Here is a 20,693-nt window from a genome sequence, read left to right on the forward strand (position 1 = left end):
TCATACACTTGTTTTCAATTCATTTTTATGGAATACTGAACTCGCACAAGATATTCATCATTTTTTTTAATGATTTTCTGTGAAAGTGTTTACGAGGGGAGGTCATGGCACCCTCCCTCTATCTCACGCCTGTAATAAATATTGATGTGGTACGTGAACACTAGTACATGGAGATATGAGTCAATAGATTTGGGAAGAAATGTGAGCTGATATAAGGCTGATATTAATGCTGAAGATGAACATGTAGGACGATAGGTCGGCAATATAAGTTGGAGCTCACACAGACTTGCTCAAGAAATGTACTTTGCGTTTATGGCTCACTCAGACTCAGGCTCGCCAATATTTGGCTTAGTTGAACTCACTAGGGCTCAAAATCGCTAAAACATTACTCACTCAGACTCGCAGCTCGGTCCAAGTCTGAGTGTGTCAGAGTGAAAGTGAGTTTGCTGACCTATGGTGCTAAATCATTTTGCTCAGAAGTTTACCCCATTGCAGCAAAGTAGACTGGGACTGAAATGGCTTCTAAAGTGCTAATGTTTATTCACTAGGCTGGTGAAAGTTCACAAGCAGCTGACGTCCACAAAAACAGTGTTCGGGAACCGTGTGACCTCTCTTACCTGAACCAGTGCCAGCATCAATAACTGCCACAGCAATGGTTTGTAGGCAGGGCTACATTTCCTGGCCAAGTTTGTAGGAAAGCTTGTGTCGGAGGCTGGTTAGTAAAACATTATGTGAACCAAAACTGCGCTTGGGACAAAACACCACAGTCTAAGTAAACAAAGTGAACACAGTCGTTCTGTCTGTGTTCGTCTTGTCCTGCTACTACTCTGGTGTCTCGTCATAAATGTTGTTTGAGTTCACATATTAGAATGGAGAAAGTTTACACACAGCTGGCATTGCTGCAGCAGACATTGCAGCACCCCTCTGTAATGACAACTGAGCCTAAAAAATGCTTTTATGCTTTCATATTGTACGAATATGCTTAGGGAGCCTGTGCAACTTTTTTCAGTTCTCTTTCTTTGTTGTACGCAGTTGTCGTGTTGTGAGCAGTGGCAGCACTGCGACCCCAGGTGAGGAGGTGATGCGCAGTCCACTGGCCAGTCTCCGCCACGCTGTTCCCAGCACGCCACGGTCGGCCAGCGCAACTCACCCGCTGTCGTCGACTGGTCCATCATGGTCGCCCTCGTCTGCCAAGGGGGGTGGAAGCAGTGCTGGCAGCAGTGCGGGCAGTGCGGGCGGAGGCTCCACCTTCCAGGAAGACCTGCTCAGACTCATCGGACCGGACTACCTCGACAGTGATTCGGAGGCAAGGACCATAGATTTTTTTAATACATTTGCCTGGGCTAGTTTCTATTGATTGAACGCTTCCATACTACTTGTGAGCACGCACAAGGCGTCCATAGCCTGTGAGAGTGTCCAAGTTTTACAGTGCTGAATTTTGTAGCTCGCAAGAAATATGTTTCTAGAAAATGCATGATCGCGACATTTTTATATGGCTGCGCAAGTGTGAGCAACTATGCTATTGCACTGGTTGAGTCAAAGTTGAGTTCGTCTTATACACAGTTTCGGCTTGATCTGCCAATATTTTCTGGCAAAGTCATAAAATGCACTAGGTGCACCCTATAGAAGGATGGCCTATGCACCAGAAAGTATGGTAATATGCACATAACGATGCTTTTAACATAAAGTGAAGTGAGTGTGGGTGACGAATTGATCGACCCAGGAACCCACTTGGTGCCCGCTTGGGCCGTCGGAGCGTCCCCGCTCGGGCCCTGAGACACCGTCCTCATCGCTGGAGCGTGCTGGAAGACGACAGGGACTGGCGCTGCGTTGCCACTCGGCTGCGGAAGACGTGATTCTCACCACTGCCCAGCCAGCACAAGTGATCGCCTGCTGTGATCTCTCGCCAACTGCCGGAGCATCGGAAGCAAGTGCAAACAATGTGGCTGATAGTGCTAGGTGTGACATCGCGATTTTTGTTGCTCATATAAAAGCAGCAGTTGCAAAGTGAACGGGGCTTGTGCTAATTATTGCAGAGTAATTTAGAAGCAAACAGTTCAAATACACGCGAGATTTCTATAAAACATTGACAGGAATGCCAAATATTGACTAATTCAAAAAACGCTGGGGTCTAGTTGTTTGATTATTTTATTTATAGATGCCATAATCTTTAAGAAGCTACATTAGGTGTGAACCAAATAACAGTTTTCAAGAAAGGCACAATAGTGTACACACAAAGAGCATGCAAAGCAGCAGGTAAAGTAAGCAAAAGTAAATTGTTAAAATCTTTTCTTGGCGACAGGGAACACAGGTACACAGATGCACCGTAAAGTCACATTATTGTTCAAACCTGTCTTATCCAAGCATTTTATGTAAGAGTGCACCTTATCTTCGTAGGAAGCACAGCGACTATTATACAGAACACACAACACAAGCGCTGTGTAATTGTTGCTGCGCTTCCTGCAAAGATGGATTCATACCAACTGGCCCGCTACAATTGTTTATTGAGAGTGCAAGTCTAGCACGTCACGCAAGTCTTGCAAAAAGGTAAATTAGTTTACAGAGTCCTACTCACTAGCATTCACAACACCCCAGTCGCCACGAATGCATCGAACTTTCTGGTGACCGAGGCTGTAGGAGCGTTTCGTTAATGTATAGTGGCATTTTTGTGAATCAATACCCCTGCCCTGACACGACAGTACTTTATGCATTGCTGCAGTCTTTCTGCCTAGCCACAATTATGCATAGCCCATTCTGTTTTGCGGTCTACCCTAAGAGTACAGTCTCTAGATCAATTATGAAGGCTGCGTGATAGCCAGCCATCCACTGCAGCACTCATCTTGGCTGTTTAACTTGCACCATTTTTTTTATGGTGATATTGTGTTCCATTATACTTGGAAGTACTTATTATAGTCAGGTGTAATAAAGTCTTCATAGTTTATTTGTATAATCCGCATAAAATGTTTTCTAGCAGAAAAATTGGTGTGTGACTTTTGTGGAAATTGAGCGTTGTGGCTTGGCATCATGGCTGACGCTGCACACAAATCAGACTAGAGCAAATTGTTGCACCGCCACAGAGGAAGGAAACAGAGCTGATGTTGAAGATGTGACCGTGTTGATTTATGCAGCAGAATGTTTTCACAATTGATTCACTGAGTTCAATAGGTTGTAAGTTGTAACTTAATAAAATTAAGACTGCCTTGGTAACATGCAGAATAATGTGTTGTTTTTTTTTTTGAATAGTTTGGAAACTTCAGATAATTGATCTGAAGTGAGTATCAAGTAGCATAATATTCATTCGCCTCATTGGAAGTAAGATGTATATGTGCAAGGCTGCAAATGCATGCTTTCACGGAGCATCTGGGAATAAAAAATAAACGCAAATCTTTCCAGCAGTTTCCCGCTTTTTGAATCCACTTTCTTTCTGTTTCCTGCATGCTTTCCATCCAGCTCTGGAAGCAGCAGCAACCTCAAGCAGCCAGAGCAGAGACTGCAAGACCTCGAGGACAAAGTGGTGAAGCTCCAGGAAACCCTAGCCCAGGCAAGTGGTCCTGGGACAGTCATTTGGGGGTTACGGCAGGGTGGGCTTAAAATTAGTAGCGACGTTCACTTGTGTAGATTGTGTGTTCCTAAAATGTTATTCCGATTGTGCAAAAAAAAAAATACGGCTCTTTTTTTGCGCACTGCCTCGTGGCAGCACCTAGTTTGCTTTTTGCGTTGTCTCTGTTAGTCAAATGACAAGCGTGGCTGGCCGTAGGGGTGTTAGGAATGGCTGCAATGACCTCTCACATTGAAAGTGGATGTGAATGTTCAAGAAATGTGTGTTATCAAGAAGGCTACAAAATTAATCTTGCAAGGGATCTCAATTAGGGAGAAAACAAAGTCACTGCTTGCACTGTACCACTTATTTCATGATGTGGCAAAGCTCCACAGTGCCAACGTCAAGATAAGCTGGTCTCATTGGCGAGCACTTTTGTTTGGCAACGTGTCATAGTTTCCGATACTGCGTGTTCACTGGATAGAGTGGAAAGCAAGTTCAGTTCCATTAACGTAGAATTCGCGGCGCACCACTCTGGACAACGTTGTGTAAGGTTTTGATGTGAAGCTGTGGGGATGGAGCAAATGTCACAACGTTTTTAGGTCATCCTAGCTTTTTTTGCACATTACATTGGCCCTGCATCTCTTTCAGCTTTATGTGTGACACACAGCCATTGTAATGAGAGACTTGCTTGTGCAGCAACATGTTACAGTTGCAACGTCTCAGACGTAAGAAAACTGACTTTTTTTTACGTTATTTAGAGGTATAGTGAACAAAAATACAAAAAAAAACAAAAAAAACTGCGAGATTCTGCTCCAAAGTTGCCAGTGTTCTGAAAAAGAAAGTTTGTTTCACATTTTTTGTACAGTTGGCTGTGTATTGGGCGGATTGTCAGCACGCAGCAGCTGCTAGCGAGTGCGAGTCGTGACATCAGATTCTCCCAATCAAGGGAGCACGTGCTCCTCTTCCCTTTCTCCACCTCCTTTCATTCCACTCTCCCCCTTCCACATAAGAGCTGATCCTTTATCCCTGCCAGGAGCATTGTTCGCTGTAGGGGCTGTTCATAGTAGTTCCGAAACCGTGTGGGGAGGTGAGCGGGTTGAGACTTGGGTGACAGCTGCCATTAGTGACATGTCCGTTTTCGGCAAGTGTAACATCACCTTCTCTAGATCACGGCGCGGCCGCTGGAAGCGGACTTTTGTTAAAAAATTATTAAATTCATGATATTCCTTTAGTTTCTGCCTGAAAGGAAGGTTGTCTCTATCAATTTCAACACGCAGTCTATCAGTGTGGCTGAAAATTATGGCGGCAGAAATTTTGTTCAGTACCTATATAAAACGCCCAGGCCAAAATTTAGTTGTGGTGTGGCAGTTGTGGTTTGATCTGCATACACAGATACAGAAAGGCCCAGAGGAAAGAGGGCATTTTTATTGCGATAGAACTTATATGGACACTCTCCGCTGCTTTGTACCGTTGGCGTGGGCGTCGGCGTAAATGTCATGCACCGTATACATATTTATATATAAGAAAACGGAAGAAAAAAAAATCCAGAAAGAAAACATTCCGGCGCGCGGAATCGAACGTGGGAGCTCTGCGTCATGAAAGCGAGGCGTTAACCACTGAGCCACACCGGAGCACATTCTTCACCGCTCAAACAGCAAGCTACTTAAACCTACCACTTACCGCTGCTCACGAGTATTTGGGGGGGGGGGGGGGGGGGCTTGTGTTCTGAGCATTACCAGCAAGATGGCGCAAAGAGCGCGCGTCGCCACATTGCGCGGCGGCGCCCGCTCTAATCTACGCATATTTTGTTGGGCGAGATAAAGGCGATCTCGCGGCAGGGAGGAGGGGAAGGTCGTACGCTTTAGCTGGCCTCTGGCTTTACCTGGAACAATTCTGTTGAAGTTACCGGGTGCACAAAAATCACTCCAATCAATGCAGTCTCCGTTTGCGAAAAGCGCCCGCTTTTCAGACACAGCAAAGTAACAAATGAGATGCTTATTCGCGTGCATCCATACCTGTGTGTACGTTTTGTGCGTCATTTGTGCATGAGGAATGCAGGGCATGTTTTGATTTGCTTTTAATTCTGTGTGTGAGCCTTCAATTCATTGCTATCGCATTCATTGCTTTGCCTTTCCGGCAAAGCTATGACTTTTTTCAGACTACAGTCAACTCTCGTTAATTCAAACTCAAAGGGATCTCTGAATTCTGTTTGAATTATCAGAAGTTCTCAGATGGTTGAAGTGACACCACACATTATGATTAGGCATTGATTTTATCACGTTTAAAACTTTTTTAGCATTTTTAAACCCTAACTGCACACAATGAACAAAAAGCAATGGTGTATGGTCCACAAGTTTATTGGCCATCTGAGAAATTGTGAATTGCCAACTGCTTCTTTGCTATATGTGCCTTCAGTACAAACCCATGTATACCAGTTGTGAAGCATCTTGGTTTACTATGTGTGTGCTTCGTTTGAAACATTTGTTTACTAGCAAAGCTTTTTTTCTTGAAGGCTTGAGACACTTATTTTTCATTTTTAGACTATTAGGATTATGAAGGTACATATATTTTGAAACATTAGTGGGAAAGCAGCAGATAATTTCTGGTGCGAAACCTCAAAAGGTATGAATTAATCGAGTGATGAAATTTGAATTAAGAGGCGTTAAAAGAATAGAATACATTGAAATAATAGATAGCCAACCGAAAAATTTAATTTTTGTTTGAATTAACCGAAAGTATGAATTATCAGAGTTTGAATTATTGCAAGTCTACTGTATTTAAGTTGGATTTTCGTTAACTGCTCTGTTACTGTATCATTATTTTAGCACCTTCTGTGTAGAAGAATTCATAGGCAGCTGTACTTTGCTTATATAAAAGGTCAAATTTCACTGACCACAAAATTTTTGTCTTACAAGAAGTTGTAAATTTCTTCAACTTTTTCATATTCAGGTTTTAACATAAGGGCAATCTCATGTTACTGCTGGATGAAATATTTCACAGTACCTTGTGTTGATTCGTGTGAGTACTTCATTGTACAAATTTGTGTTTGTTTGTTTAATGAACACAACATTTTTCTGTGAAAGTTATGCAAAGTTAGTGATGTTAATTGCACTATTTGGTATAAAATTCTCAGCCGAATTTTAATCCCTGCAAACAACGAAGTCTACACTGCACTAAGATTTTGAAAAAAGAAAGCTCATAGAAATTAATTAAATGTATATTGAAACAATGAGAACAGCTAGTGCTGTATTTTGTCATGTTGAAAATGAAACTTGTGAAGAGGTAAACTTGGCTCAAGGAAGTTGCATTTCTAGCTTATTTAAATACTTGAAATTTAGTTAAACATGAGCTCAGAGTCATTCTGCTTGCTTTATTCGATGGAGCCACATTACAGCTTCAACAAGAAAGGGCTGTTGGCGGGAATCTTTCATCTGAGATTGACAGAGCTTGAATTTCATTTTGTGGATTGCAGTGTATTGTTATGCAAAAGAGTAGAAAAGACACGGACGTGTGAAACTTTTGTTGACCTTTGCATATCAGTCTGGCTCAGTAAGCAGAGCAATGATGTACCAAGCTGCACACGAAGCCTTATGGTGCTTCAGTTGGGCTATTGAGCGCATTCAATAGGTGAACGTGCTAATTATGCAGTTAACTACAATTCTTTTACGTACATAATGAAGGGTAACTAGTGCTTCCCCATGTAAATGTCTAACCGTTAACCCTTTTTTATTTTTCAACTGCTCACAAAGTTGAATCTTGGATGGATTTAATTGTAAGTGCAACTCCTATATTGATTGGGTGGACTGTGTCTTGGTGTCCCATGAGAGCACTATTGCAGTGACAGTGGCGAGCTGCACCAGCTAAATTTTGTTTTATGTGATGTTTATAAAGCCTCACAAAGAAAGTTTATCTTCAGTAGATGTCATGGAAGTGGCGTCATGTAGCCATATTTTAGCAGGATCGCACAATCCGCCAGGTACCATTCTGTCGTCTAAAAAGTCAAGTAAAGAAACTTCCGAGTGTCTCGGCTGGTCATCGCATACAGCCATTTTCTGTATGCAGCGTTCTCGCTTGCAATAAATGCTTCTATAAATTTTTATAAATGCTTCAATAAATTTTTATCCAAGTTTGTACAAAACGTAGTAGAGCATGCGATTGTGAGGGCTCAGATTCGCTTTGGTAAAATATTTCTTGGGATGTGTTATGGCAACATTGAAATATTGACTCCATTAAAAGTGCAGCTGTTCAAGCTTGGACATCCCCATTAGTCTTCAACAGAAATTATCATCATCATGAGTTGGCGTGTATTCTCTTTGTCTGCTTCATCATATGCTTCGCTCCCAGAACACAAGTGCCGATTTGTCCGGCGTGAGATGCAATATTTCTGATGGGAGAGAAAAGGAAGAGAAATTAGGGACAAAAAAAAGTTTTTTTTTTGTGTGGCAGGGTTCTAATCTGCATACCCACGATCTGAAGGCAAGCGTCATATACACTCGGCTTTCTAGGCAGGGCATACCGTAATTACTCGAATCTAACGTGCACCTTTTTTCCGGTTAAGCGAGTTCATAAATGGCATGCGCGTTAGAATCGAGTACGAAAAAAAAATACGGTCATTCTATTGCCATCGGCATTTCCAAAATTTCCAAAACGGACGGAAATCGGGCCGCATCGCGGTCGTTCGGAGTTCCCAAAACGTGCGTGCGGGACTGGCGGAAACAAAAGCAGAAGATTGTCGACAGCAAAGCTTCACGCAAAGGCTTCAGTGGACCACAGCAGGGTCGGTTTCCGCAAATTGAAGAACTGCTCGGCGAGTGTGTACTTGAGCAGCGAGCGGCACAGCGGCCCGTGACGACAGAACTGCTCTAAGTGCGGGCTATGCAATTAGCCTTAGAAAAAGGTCTAACGCGGAGCCAGTTTAAGGGGGGACGTGGGTACTAAAATTTTGTTTTTATTTTTTGCTCAATCTTAACCAAACTTCACTACCTAAGCTAGTTTTTCATGCTGATTTCAAATCTCTAATTTGTTTAATATTTCAAGTGGTTTAAAAATTATGAAGGTCTGAATCTTTATTAATTGCGTACTTCTTACAGGACTTCTTGGCAATTTATTCTTGCTAAATCCAAAAAGTGAATGCATAATCCCAATGCTGGAGGCTTGCTGTAAGAGGTGATGCTATTTTTATCCATTTGAAGGCATTTTATAAGCAAGAAAACGGACGAACACTTATGGTCACTTTAATACAATAATTTCTCTCACTAGAATCTTCAGTGGTAATTTTTGAAGTGATGCTAGAGAAATAGAAATAGCATCACCCCCTAGATCATGTCAAGGCAAATAAAATGATACCAACTTTGTCGCATTCACTCAAGTTTAACATAGGAAAAGCCCCCGTAAGGCCGAGTGCAATGTTCAAAAACATCGAACTGAGAAAAACGCGTTTGAAGTTTCTAGCAACTTTAACTTTTGCTAAAGTGAAGCTACATTGATATTAATGACATCATTCTGTAGCTCTATATTATAGGATAAATGGCCATGCTAAATTTCACTGTACCCACCTAGAATACTGCTCACAGCTTTTCTAGAACTATAAAATAGTCATTGACTCAGCATGAGAATTATTTTTTTACTTTGTGGTCGTTTAAGTGCCTTGCAAGTGAAAGGAACACAAAAATATCATGTAATATTGTCGTCCTTGGATAGAAAATAGATTTACGCAATGTTTAGGTCTAAAACCAAGAATATTTATTTTTGCAAAAATTCTCACTATTTGCCATCATGACTGTTTACAGGAGACCAGGGCTGTAAGCAGAGTCCCCTGCTGGCTTGTGGCGCTTTGAAAGTCTTTCCTTTATTGAACTGCTGTCGAGATGCTCTCTTCGTGATTTTTGCAGCCTGCCCTTGTTCTTCTCAAGGCTGCGACGCACCAAGTTATTGCCAGCACTGTAGCCCAGCTTCTCGGCAATTTCCACGTTGCTCTTAGTTGTGCCTTGGCTGAAGAGGCTGATGGCTTCGGCAACTGCCCTTTCAATGCTCCGCAAAGATGCATGCTGAGTTTTGGGGGCCTGCTGCCAGATCATAGCGTGCAGGCTCTCACTTGGGTTCTGGGTGATCCCATCGCTGCACCTTTCCAAGAGGGCATTGTCACTTGGCCGCCTAAACACAGGCTCCAATGCCTCAGTTACGAAATCAGGCAGGCTGTCCTTGTGTGGTGGCGGCTTCTCATTTTTCGCAAGAGCTCTCTAAAATTTGCACCAGGATTCAGGGCCTTCAGGGCAAAGGTCATGCTTTGGTGCTTCGTCAGTTGAAGACATGTGGTTCAAAGTTGCTAGAACAGCCTTCTGCATATCTGGAACATCGTTCCTGTGGCTTCTCAAGGCGTAGCCATAGTATGAAGTGATCTTCTTTATCTTTTGTTGCGTAAGTCCGCCCTTTCCACCAAGTGAGCCACCTTAAGCTTTTTTTTTTTCTCTACAAGGGTACGTAAGGCAGCTCCCATACGCTTGTGTACATGATTTATGCAGTCCTTTTTGGCCACCTTTATGAAGCCGTACACCTCTTTTTCTGTGAGTGCATGGAATGCCCTGCTGTCACCGTCCGACAGCATTGTCGTATAATGAAGCTTGTGCTTTTCAAGTGAATGCTCAAAGAAGCGAAGTGCTGCCTCCACTTCCATCTGGCCGCATTACCATCAACATTCTTCTGGCACAGAGGGGCATGCTAAATGAGCCAGGCAGAATGTCCTGCTTCTCCTTCCTTGGGTCCTGTGGTGCCAGCCAGGCAAAAGTTCGATAGCATGATATGGTCTATCACGAGGCCACTATACATCTCAACAATGCAGCCAATACATGTATATGCGAGCTATGTCTACGCGTAAGCCAGATGCCGTCATAAATAAAGTCAACGTTCCCGGGCGCGTTGCCGAACTCCGCATAGAGCTCCTTGACCCGAGCAACGCTCGCCGCTTCGCATTCGGCAGCAGTCGCACAGCAGGCTTCTTTCATTATATTGATGTGGCTTTGGTAACTCTTGTGGTGAAGCCCTCGATGCGAAATATTCATCCCGGTGAAGCAGTCCGACAGAGACGTTGCCCCCTTGCCGATACTGTTGATGGCCTTCATGGCACGCATATTAACATCAAACGGCCTTATTTTGGCGTCGGTCTCGTCGGCTATACGTGGGGACGAAAAACGCTCTTCGCGAAAGTCACAACTGCCGCACGTGACTATGAGCTTTGAACACAGCCCATACTCTTTCTTGGCCTTTGAAATAGTGACGCTTCTTTCACCGCATTCTAGGCACGCGACAAGTCCAAATAACGAGCGTATCGCCGTCAGATCAACAATAACAAATTTTGTCCCGTTTTCTTTGCCACCATCCTCCAAATCAATATCTAGTAACTCGAACTTACGTTCCGTCGCGCACTGCGATGCGAGTGATGCCTTCGTGCCCGCTGCATTTCTCGCGCACTCAGCAAACTCATCCGCCGAATAAAACCCCGTGCCAATGCAGTCTAGGATGCTGCTGGAAGTGCAATATGACGATCCGACGACGACACAATCCGATGAGGTGCTGCAAGGCACAGGAGAGTGCATCGCTTCAGACACAAGCAGCCGCAGCTGCGCGCCGTCGTCGGAATGCGCCGCTTCGGCGGCATCGGGCGAAATCGGCTGCACGTTGTCGGCTGCTTTCTCCTGGCGGGCGTTCCACAGGCGCCTCCGTTTCTTGCCGTATGCTTGCCGCGTCTTCTTCTTTAAACGAGCGTCTCCAATCATGCCGGCAAAAGACGGAAAGTCAGTTCGTCGGTCGCGTAGCACAAGTAGGCACGTGCGGGAAGCAGACGAACAATGTGCGCGAACGGGAACCGGCAGCCGACGAACAATATACAAAAAAAAGCGCGGGCAACTTTGGCCACATCAGCCAATGGGAAGCGAGGAACAGGGGGCTCGCCTGGTGCGCGCGCGCTCCGGCCAATCAGCGGTCCGGAAGGGGGCTTTGGAAAAGGGTCGAGGGCAGCAGTTCTATTTAAGCGACGCGATTTTGAAGGGTGGCAAAATGCGCACAAAGGAATCAGCTTCAAAACAAGCCCAAGATGGCGGCGATTGGCCAACTGCCTCGCCGGCGGCGCGCGCGGGAAGTTTGAACGAATTTGACCTGCCATGGGTTGTTTTGCGGCTCCCGTGGTGACTTCATAATCAATTTTAATCCATTTACTGATCGAATTCAGCGTTCACAGTTTTAGGACACGTTTTATAGGTCTAAAAATTTCAAATATCGCATTTTCTCAAAATTGACTTTTTGGCCATTTTTCACCATTCTAAGACCCGCGTCCCCCTTTAAAGCGAGCAGGTGCTGGCTAACTAACTTTATGAAGAGGAAAGGCTTTTCCCTCCGAAGGTGAACGGGCATATGCGAAAAGTTTTGCGGAGGAGTACGATGAAAAGCTTCACAGTTTTCAGAGATTCGTCCTAAACTTGCGGCACAACGGCTACCTGTTTGGGCAAATCAAGAATGCCGATCAGATGCTTCTTTACTTCGACATGCCTGGCACCACACCCGTCGAGAAGAAGGGGGCGAAGGAAGTTCGCGTGCTGACATCGGTCCACGGTAAAACTACTGTGACGGCAATGCTGTGTTACACATCAGATGGGCACAAGCTTCCCCTGTACCTCATATTTAAATGGAAGACGCTCCCGAAAGGAGTTGTTTTTTCGAGTGGTGTGATCGTGCGGGCCAGTGAAAAAAATGGGTGCGCATTGCAATTGATGTCTTACTTTTTTTTTTTTCGTCGTGGAAATCGGGTGCGCGTTACAATCGAGGGCGCGGTAGAATCAAGTAAATACGGTAGTGTAGCCTTGTGCAGTACAGCATAGCAAGGAAGTGGACAAGGTAAACTGTTGAGAAGGATGTAGAAGAGTTGGGGAGAGAGTAACGTGCAGCATTTCCTTGCATAGTATAGCGAGGGGGTTGGATAAGACCATGAGACTGATGAGAAGGAAAATAAGGGAAAGTGAAGCATATATATCATGGCCTTAAGACTTTCAGAAAGCTCCAACCAATAAATGGGTTTATTTCCCCGCTTTCAAAACCAACTTCGTTCCTTATTCAGGGGGAGTGACAGCGAAGATGTTGAGGTGTACCTTTCAACTTCACCTGGGAAGAAGTAAAGAATGAGTGTCTTTTTTGATGGGGATATCGTTAACGGGGTTGTAGTTGCTGTGGTTGCATAGGGTTGACGGGCTGGGGGATGGCCAAGGACGGAGACTTACATCTGTTTACGTTCGCGGACTAACAGCAAGAAGGGCAAGCGGAACTGAGAACTCCACAGTCCCAGGCAGCCTCCAGCCCATCAACCCCACGCAACCGCAGCAACTACGACCTCCTCAACATTCTCGCCTTAAAAAAAGACGGGCCTACTTCTCCCCAGTGGGGCCCTCAAAGAAGTTAGGAGTTGCACCTCAACACCTACGTGTCACTCCCCCTGAATATGGAACCGAGTTGGTTTCAAAACGTTGGGTAATAAACCCATTTTCGTTGGAGCTTTGTGAAAGTCTTAATTACTGAACCAAACAAGCAACTCTATCAAAATGTTAAACTTTAAATATCATAGTCTTGTATAGTGTAATACAGCAGAGCTAAAGAAGGGAAGTGAGGGTGATGAGGGAAAAGTGAAGCATAGAATATAGCATAGCAGTGTACAGTATAGCAAGAGTGGGAGAGGGAAGTGTGGGTAAGGGAAGAAAGAATAAAAAGGAGAGGGTACAGCATAGCATAGCCTTGTTTAGTGTAGTATAGCAAGGGGTGGTCAAGGAAAGTAGAGGTGAGGAAAGAGCGAATGAAGAAGGGCAGAGGGTACCGCATAGCATAGCCTTGTTTAGTGTAAGTATAGAAAGGGGTGGGAATGGAAAGTGGGGGTGAGGAAGGAGCGAATAGAGAAGGGCAGAGGGACGTTGGGAAATAAACCCATTTTTTGGTGGAGCTTTTTAAAAGTCCTAATTATCAAACCAGACAAGCAACTCTATCAAAATGTTAAACTTTAAATATCATAGCCTTGTTTAGTATAGCAAGGGGTGGGAAATGAAGTGAGGGTATGAAAGATTGAAGATAGTAAAGCATAGCATAATTATGTACAGCAAGGTGGGAGGTAAGTTAAGGTGAAGAGGATGGAAACGCCACCAGCCTTACGGTTTTCACGGTCTTCACATCCCTGTAGTGCGTAGCTGTGCCAATTTTTTTTACCTTCTAAACGGGCCCTAGTTCTGCTTTAACTAAGTATAAGGGGCAGGTACTAGCACGCCTGTCATGAACACTCTCTGGTAGTAGTGAGGTAGGCGGAATAGTGAGAACATGTATGGTGCATTATAATGTGGCAGACTTGTGTTATTGGCCCCCCATTCACGTTGTGGACCACTGACACCTGAAACGTAAGCCTGAACTGAAAAGTGTTCTGCAATCACACTTTTTAGGAATTGGAAAGGCACCTGCTCTAGTGCTACCAACTTGCATGAGGTAGCATTCAGGCTCTGTTATTGGCTATTTTTAAAAGCCATAATTAACTTTCATCATGGTAGATATAGTGCATAGACAGTTTGCACTGATTTCGTCTTTAGCATGTCATGATAGGGGCAGCAGCATGCTGAGGTGGCAAAGCTGTTTGCACCTTTGGTTCTAGCACCATTATTCATTTAACCAGATCTGTGACATAAAGGCAGTTTACCTGTAGAAGTGACTGCAGTGATGTTGTATTTAAGGCCCAGTACGATAAAGAACTGCGATTGTTTAGTTCCACATTGGGCACTTGCTTCTAGCAGTAATATTAATGTACCAGAGACTGAAGTGTTCTTGATGCTTATGTGCTTAAGTGTCATTTACATGGCCTAAAGTGACCTGATTCTGAGTCATGTCTTGCACATATGAAATATCTGTTTTTGTCCTTTGCAGTATCACTGTTGCACCTTGTGTTTGTTCCTTTCAGGCTTGCACTGTATGTGGAATATTGCAGTCTGTTCAGTAATCGAATGCCATGAAACCTATCCACATAGTGATATTGGCACTCCTGTTTAGAATATCGCAGGTACAATATTAAAAAAGGGGCAAAGAAATTCACTGTGAAACAGGCATGCAAATAATCACCATGTTCACCGTTTCAGAACTCTGACTTCTTTGTTTGTGCATGCCCGCAGGAGCAGCACAGGAAGGCCAGCCTCGAGCACCAAGTCCGGCAGCTGCAGCAAGAGAACCACCGTCTGCACGAACAGTCCGAGACTGCAAGCGCCCAACTGCGCCGTTTCGCAGACTGGTTTTTCGGACCCTCCGACACGTAGCCAGGCACCCGCATGAAACTGTCTCGTTTCTGGCTCTTTGTCCGAGATGGATTACCTCTGCCGACCATGGAGCAGTTTTCCCATGGTACCGAAACTCGAGTTATTTGGAAACCCGAATGCAAGGGTCAGTGGTTCAGCAAGTTGTTTTGTCTGCCACATTCCTTCATTCTTGTGCTCCTCCAAGACAAGATGCAAGTTCGTGACAAAGCTCGTCACCTGATATGTGATCACTCATCTGTGAAAAATTGTCTGTGAGGCTGGGGTGATACGCTATTTCCTCTGCTTCCCTAGCGCACAAGGCGTTGTGTCCTTCTCAAACAACTTCCGGGCAGCTTCAAGACTTCTTTCAAGCCGCTGTTCTCAGCATATGTGTCACAAAAAAAAAGGCTATCCAAAGTCTGCTTCACCGTCCTTCGTGGTGACAGGCCAGAACTTACTACAAGTGGGGCTTGACTTTTGGCACAGTAAAGCATAGGGAAATGTTTGCTGCAGTGTTTCTACATCTGAAGCATAGGGCATTGGATGGCACTATTTTGCCAATATCTGACTAGAAAATACTAAAGGTTGGATGAATGAACCATCGTGGTTGTGTAACTCTGAGGCCCATCTGTATCATTGCTTTTCACTGCTTCTGGCTCGAACGAGTGCTGGCTTGTACACAGCAGGCTTGCCTCTTCAAGGAAGCATCTGCAACCCCAATGAGTGAAGCGCAGTCTTTTCGTCTGAAGTCGACATCTTCTTCTAACTCTTGTGTTGGCAAGGGGAGGAACTTTGAAAAGATTGGAGTGACATTGAAAAATGCAGTTCAACGAGGGAACTCGAGTGGTGCGCCCTACCAATGCGTTTTTTTCGCTGCCAACACGTGACCAGTGGCTAGAGCTGTGCTGAATCGACTCAAAACTCAACCGTACCTTATACATCAAAACTGCTACTCGCAATGTAACTGTTGTCGCGTTTTCTCATAGTTGATGTTCTGTGTGTGTATGTGTGTAGCTTGTAAATCTTGCCTGCTGACAGGAAACCGGGTAAGCCGTTGTTGTACGTACTCAGCCCACCATCAATTGCAGCCGAATATGCTGCATTTCTTAAGAGAGGAATGTTACGTGTCGATCTTTATTTCATCTACGTATACCATATGTCGCATCCTGCATAAAAACGCTGAATGTAGTTTGTTTCACCGTGTCGCTACAAGTCTGGCACCCGCAGGTAGTGTTGAGGTTTATGCAAGCTGGTTACTTGTCAAGGAATTTGTCATGTAGTTTTCGAAGTGGGTGCGATTGCCTTACGTTCTCAAATTAGCCAAACCCTGTCATTTAGCCACATTTCGGACTGCTTGGAATGGCATTCAAAGATCGAGGCTGATGACAGCAGATGATGTTCAAGCATTTGCAACCGAATTGTCATTTAAAACCATTTGTCCCATTCGGTTAAGCATTGCTGGTTATAACGCAAAATGAGCATTAAATAAGAGTCGTGTTTTTATTGCTGTTGTAATGAAAACTGTCCCATATTTTTTATATATACACTATTAGGCACTGGTAATGAAAAACCAATCAAAAAAAGTCTTGCATGGATCTTTAAAGGACTAATCAGATGGAAATTTTCAACATTTCTTCTTCCTGAAGATTGTGTGCAAGTGTTTGGCAAAATTAAGCACGAGTACACTCAAAGCTCATTATAACAGTCAAATATGCCACAAAAGTACCTTTGTTATATCCAAAAGCTCATTATAAATGTGTATTCTAAATATTGTATGACAAAACCGTTTTTTTGTTCTTTGTTATAACCAACAATTCATTATATCCGGGTTCCTTATATTGAGGTTTCAGTGTAGTTTAGCTGGCTTTTCGGAAGTGTGCAATCTGGTATATTTTGTAGAATCAAGTTATTGGTATATCAAGTTATTGGATTGGTATATCTATTCGTTTAAGCTCCAGGGCTCTCTGAAATTTCAAGCTTAAAATGTTATTCAGAATGTCTTTTTTCCCCATCAACATTCCATTGTATTATCAACTGTGCCAATGAAAGTGCCGCAGCCTTGCATGTTCAACAACTGAGACTGTCCATAATGCTCTTCACCATTGCTCTTTGCTCACCGTGTGTCAACTTTAGCTAGTATGTCTAATGACTGTCTTGAATGAGATGCTTTTACAACTCAGAAGACCTTATTTTAAACAATTCTTCTGCACATTGTCCCTGCTGTTGCTCTGTATCATGGTATTAAATTCACCACTGAACTCAGTCATCTGTTGCCCTTAGTTGATATTTTCATTCCTGATAACCGTCGCTTGTCTTTCTTCAATAAAAATAACTGCTCCAGCGACGATCAGTGAAGTAGAATTAAACCAAACATGATATTTTATCGTTTGCATGATGAAACACTGGAAACACAGCTTTCTGATTGCATGTGCCAGTGATGAAGTATACTTGCTATAACATTTAGAAACCAAGGCATGACATCTGGCTTGTAAAGGTCAGCTAAATGGCGTTGCACTGTTACTTAAGGTGGCAGCAAAGCTCTCTTTCAGGGCAAGAGATTGTCCCAGTCTGATGTGCAAACTTGGACAAGAGTTGGAGATTAGGAGAATCTGTCAGTAGGGTCAAAGTGCTGTATTGAATGCAATGCAGTGTGCTTCCTAATTTTTTTGGCTGTGACATACATGAAAAATAATTGTTATATTCGTGCAGATGTATTAATAGGTGAAATTACCCTCGTGAGATTTTTATGCCTGAATTCTGCTTCTAGTGTTTTTCTCTGCAAGCATGGTGAGCACTCCTGCTGCTTAGAGTTTGGCGTGGTCCCCATTTTCACTTAGCTAACAGTACCTCGAAGCATGTTCTTGATGTTGTACAGTTGTAATTGTTTGTCTCTACTGAACTTTGCTAACTTGTTCTTTTGTTTGGAGTTCACTTTGACTATTTAGAGTTCCCCATGCATGAAGCTGTAGCAAGAAGTCAGTATTTAGGGGCCTAGCATGATGCTTCTCAACCTTGTCACTCATTCCTACGATCTATAAAAAGGGTGTGCTTCTTGTTCTGATACCGAATGAGCACCTTCTTCCTTCAGTATCACTGATGATGCATTCTTCTTCCCTGAGTGATTTCATGAAAAAACTGTGATCTATACGAACTGTAGCCTTTCCTTTCTTTTACCCAGAGTGAAAACGCAGTAAGTTTCTCAAAAATGTCGAAGGGCATTTGGGGCATTGTGATTCTCCTACTTTGAAAATGTCACCCAGCCTGTGAAAGTGCATTTTAATGAATTTCGCAGTTCTAGCACTCTGCATAGTGTGTCCGCGTTTTTGTGCCAAGGATATTTGCATTGTGGTCGTTCCCTCGGAAGAGTCGTTCTTTTCTTCTTGTGCTCATGGTAGCTCCCCACAAGGCCGTTCGCTCGTGCTTGTTTATCAAGCCGTATGTAGTTTGCAGCAATGGTATAACTTTGCATGCATGCGCAGGGTTGTTTGCTGTCACTTTCATGTGAATTGTTCATTTCCTCACGCGAACACGCTCATCAAAAGTGTCTTCAAACCTTGGATGTCATGCACATTAACCACTTCAAGACACAAGGAGAATCACGTGCTCAAGGTTTTCGTTGTTTCTGTTATTCATAACTGTGCTCTCTCCTCTTTTATGTTTCTATTTATGTTCTGAATTTTTTTTGCCATTGTGCGACTCGAAAACAATGCTGCCATTTTGCTGTCCTCTTTAATGTGGATCCTGCAACCAGGACAGAAATGAAGCCAGCACGTCGTGCTCAATGTACTCAGGTTTTCTCCTGCTTGTTCTTTGATCTCGGCAGCATTGACTTGTCCTTGAATCTTTCACTCTAACTCTGAACAGAGGACATGGGCCGTGTGACTATCGCAGGTCTGTTGCTGATGTTTTCACTGCAATTGTCGGATTCATTCACCGCTCATTCAGGAAATAGGTGTGTTCTTACGCATCTATGTTTCACAGAGGGATTAACATTATGAATCCTGTAACATCATGAAAACCGTGTGGTTTTAATTTAAGCATCACCTGTCGAATCGAGCTAATGATGCCGAGTACTTTTTACAGGATGGAAGTGGTTGGTCAGAAATGACAATCTGTTTAACGAATGCTTGATAGGTGTTGTGTGTATGGCTTGCTAGTTTCTTGGTTGGCCACTGTTAAGTTATTTAATGAGTGTTCAATCGAATTACTTGCTGGCGCATAAGATGGTCAGTGGTGCTGCGTAATGGGGCAGCTGGCATATTTGGACAGGACTCGGTGCGCGACATCTCTCTGTGAGGTTTCCTTGGGGTTTCATCGAAACTAAGTTCTATGTTGCTGAAGTGCTGCACATTTGTTTGGAACACAAGTGTTTCATGCCTTGTTGACCTCCTCTAACGATGTCAAAGAGTGTCATTCCGCTTTCCAAAAGAGTCTTTTTGCTCAGCCTGATATTTTGCCCTCCTGTATGTTTTCGTGTGAGATGCAGGCATGTCACGAGTGTCACATGGCAGCTCTCTGTGCAACTCGTAGCCACGCAACTCCAGATAACTCGCACCCAGTGCTCTCGCTGTATCAGCCAGTGTCTTCCCGTGCACGGTGCCGAGACAGTTGTTTCTTATGTTGGCTGCGCACAACGTTGTGAAGCTTTCGTGAAGCAGCCGTCTTTTTTGACATGTGCAATTGCTGCATTGTTAGCAAGACAATATGAGTAGTGCATTTGCTTGATGCAGCAGCCTAACGTGTGTGTTTGAACCATTCCTTTTTTTTTCTTGACCTCAAGACAGAAGCGTCACCTCTGCAAGTGTAAACATTTTGTTGTTTTACTTCAAATCCTCATTTAACCACATCTTTTCAGTTATATACTTCTTGTACAGTACCTCAAGCTCTTTTATTCACTACGAATTTTTATGAGCGTTCATTTTTATAGCGCCACCTTCATCTGACATTGTAGGTTGTCTGCATTTGTGTGTTTGAGAGTGTCCTTTTCTTTTATTTGCTGCTGCTGTTTGCGCATTAAGAATGTTAGACGAAAATGCCTCCCGTATTTCCCCGTTCCCTGCAGATTTCCTTTTTTTTTTGTTGAAAAGCAATAATAAAAGTAGCCAAAGATGCGTTCGAAAGATCACTCATTGCTGCATTTACTGTGAACTGTGCTGCAATGAGCAAACAGTATGCTCTGTGACTGAGCTGTTGTGCCACCACTGAATATGTGCATACAGCTTTCTGCTTGTATGGTGACTCAATCCTTTAGCTGTGGGAGCAGGATGGTGGGGGAGGGAGTTAGTGATTAAAATGTGCTACACTTAATCCATCATTTGTTGATATAAAGGGAACCTTTATTTCTAAGCATTTCAGCATTGCTAAACATGGATATTCAAAGGCTTTGCTTGGGTACCTTACCCGAGTAAAGCCTTTGAATAAGGTGTGGAAAAGTTATCCGTGTACCATTTAACCCAGTCATAAACTTCATTGCTTGTAAAGCCCAAAATAACCGCTAAAGTGCTAAACAAGCTGACGTAATACTGGCAATGTATAGCTGCAATGAGAGAAGGAATCTCTGCATTAACCCGTTCCGACGCTATGTACACACTTGTCCACACCACTCGTTTTCGTTATTTGCATAAAATAGAGGCTAAGAAAGAGCAAGATATATTGTACATTAGATTAATTGAACCACCTGCATGATTAATTTGTCTTCATTTAACCTCATTTTGCAGTGTACTGATACATATGATCACTTTTATGAAGGCACTAACCGCGTTTGACGAGTTGTGCGATGTGCCGCTTCCTGCAAGCAATGTGAAAAGGAGAAATTTTCCTTACTCAAAATTGACATAACCAAAAATAAATTT

At 43.5% G+C, this 20,693-nt stretch overlaps 1 protein-coding gene across 3 annotated transcripts in view; it reads left to right on the forward strand.

The window, feature by feature from the left end:
- Window positions 1–19,966, forward strand: part of LOC119167637 (signal-induced proliferation-associated 1-like protein 2) — a 186,533-nt gene extending 166,567 nt beyond the window's left edge. For all 3 annotated transcript variants that reach the window (XM_037419144.2, XM_075865990.1, XM_075865991.1), the window contains exons 24-27: window positions 1,033–1,306; window positions 1,724–1,959; window positions 3,451–3,541; window positions 14,722–19,966. In XM_037419144.2, coding sequence (XP_037275041.2) covers window positions 1,033–1,306; window positions 1,724–1,959; window positions 3,451–3,541; window positions 14,722–14,862 — 742 coding nt within the window. In that variant the 3' untranslated portion in view covers window positions 14,863–19,966. The remainder of the gene's footprint in view (window positions 1–1,032; window positions 1,307–1,723; window positions 1,960–3,450; window positions 3,542–14,721) is intronic.
- The last annotated feature ends 727 nt before the right edge of the window (window positions 19,967–20,693 follow it).

The sequence above is a fragment of the Rhipicephalus microplus genome, chromosome 6 (assembly GCF_043290135.1).
Source record: "Rhipicephalus microplus isolate Deutch F79 chromosome 6, USDA_Rmic, whole genome shotgun sequence".
Taxonomy (NCBI): domain Eukaryota; kingdom Metazoa; phylum Arthropoda; class Arachnida; order Ixodida; family Ixodidae; genus Rhipicephalus; species Rhipicephalus microplus.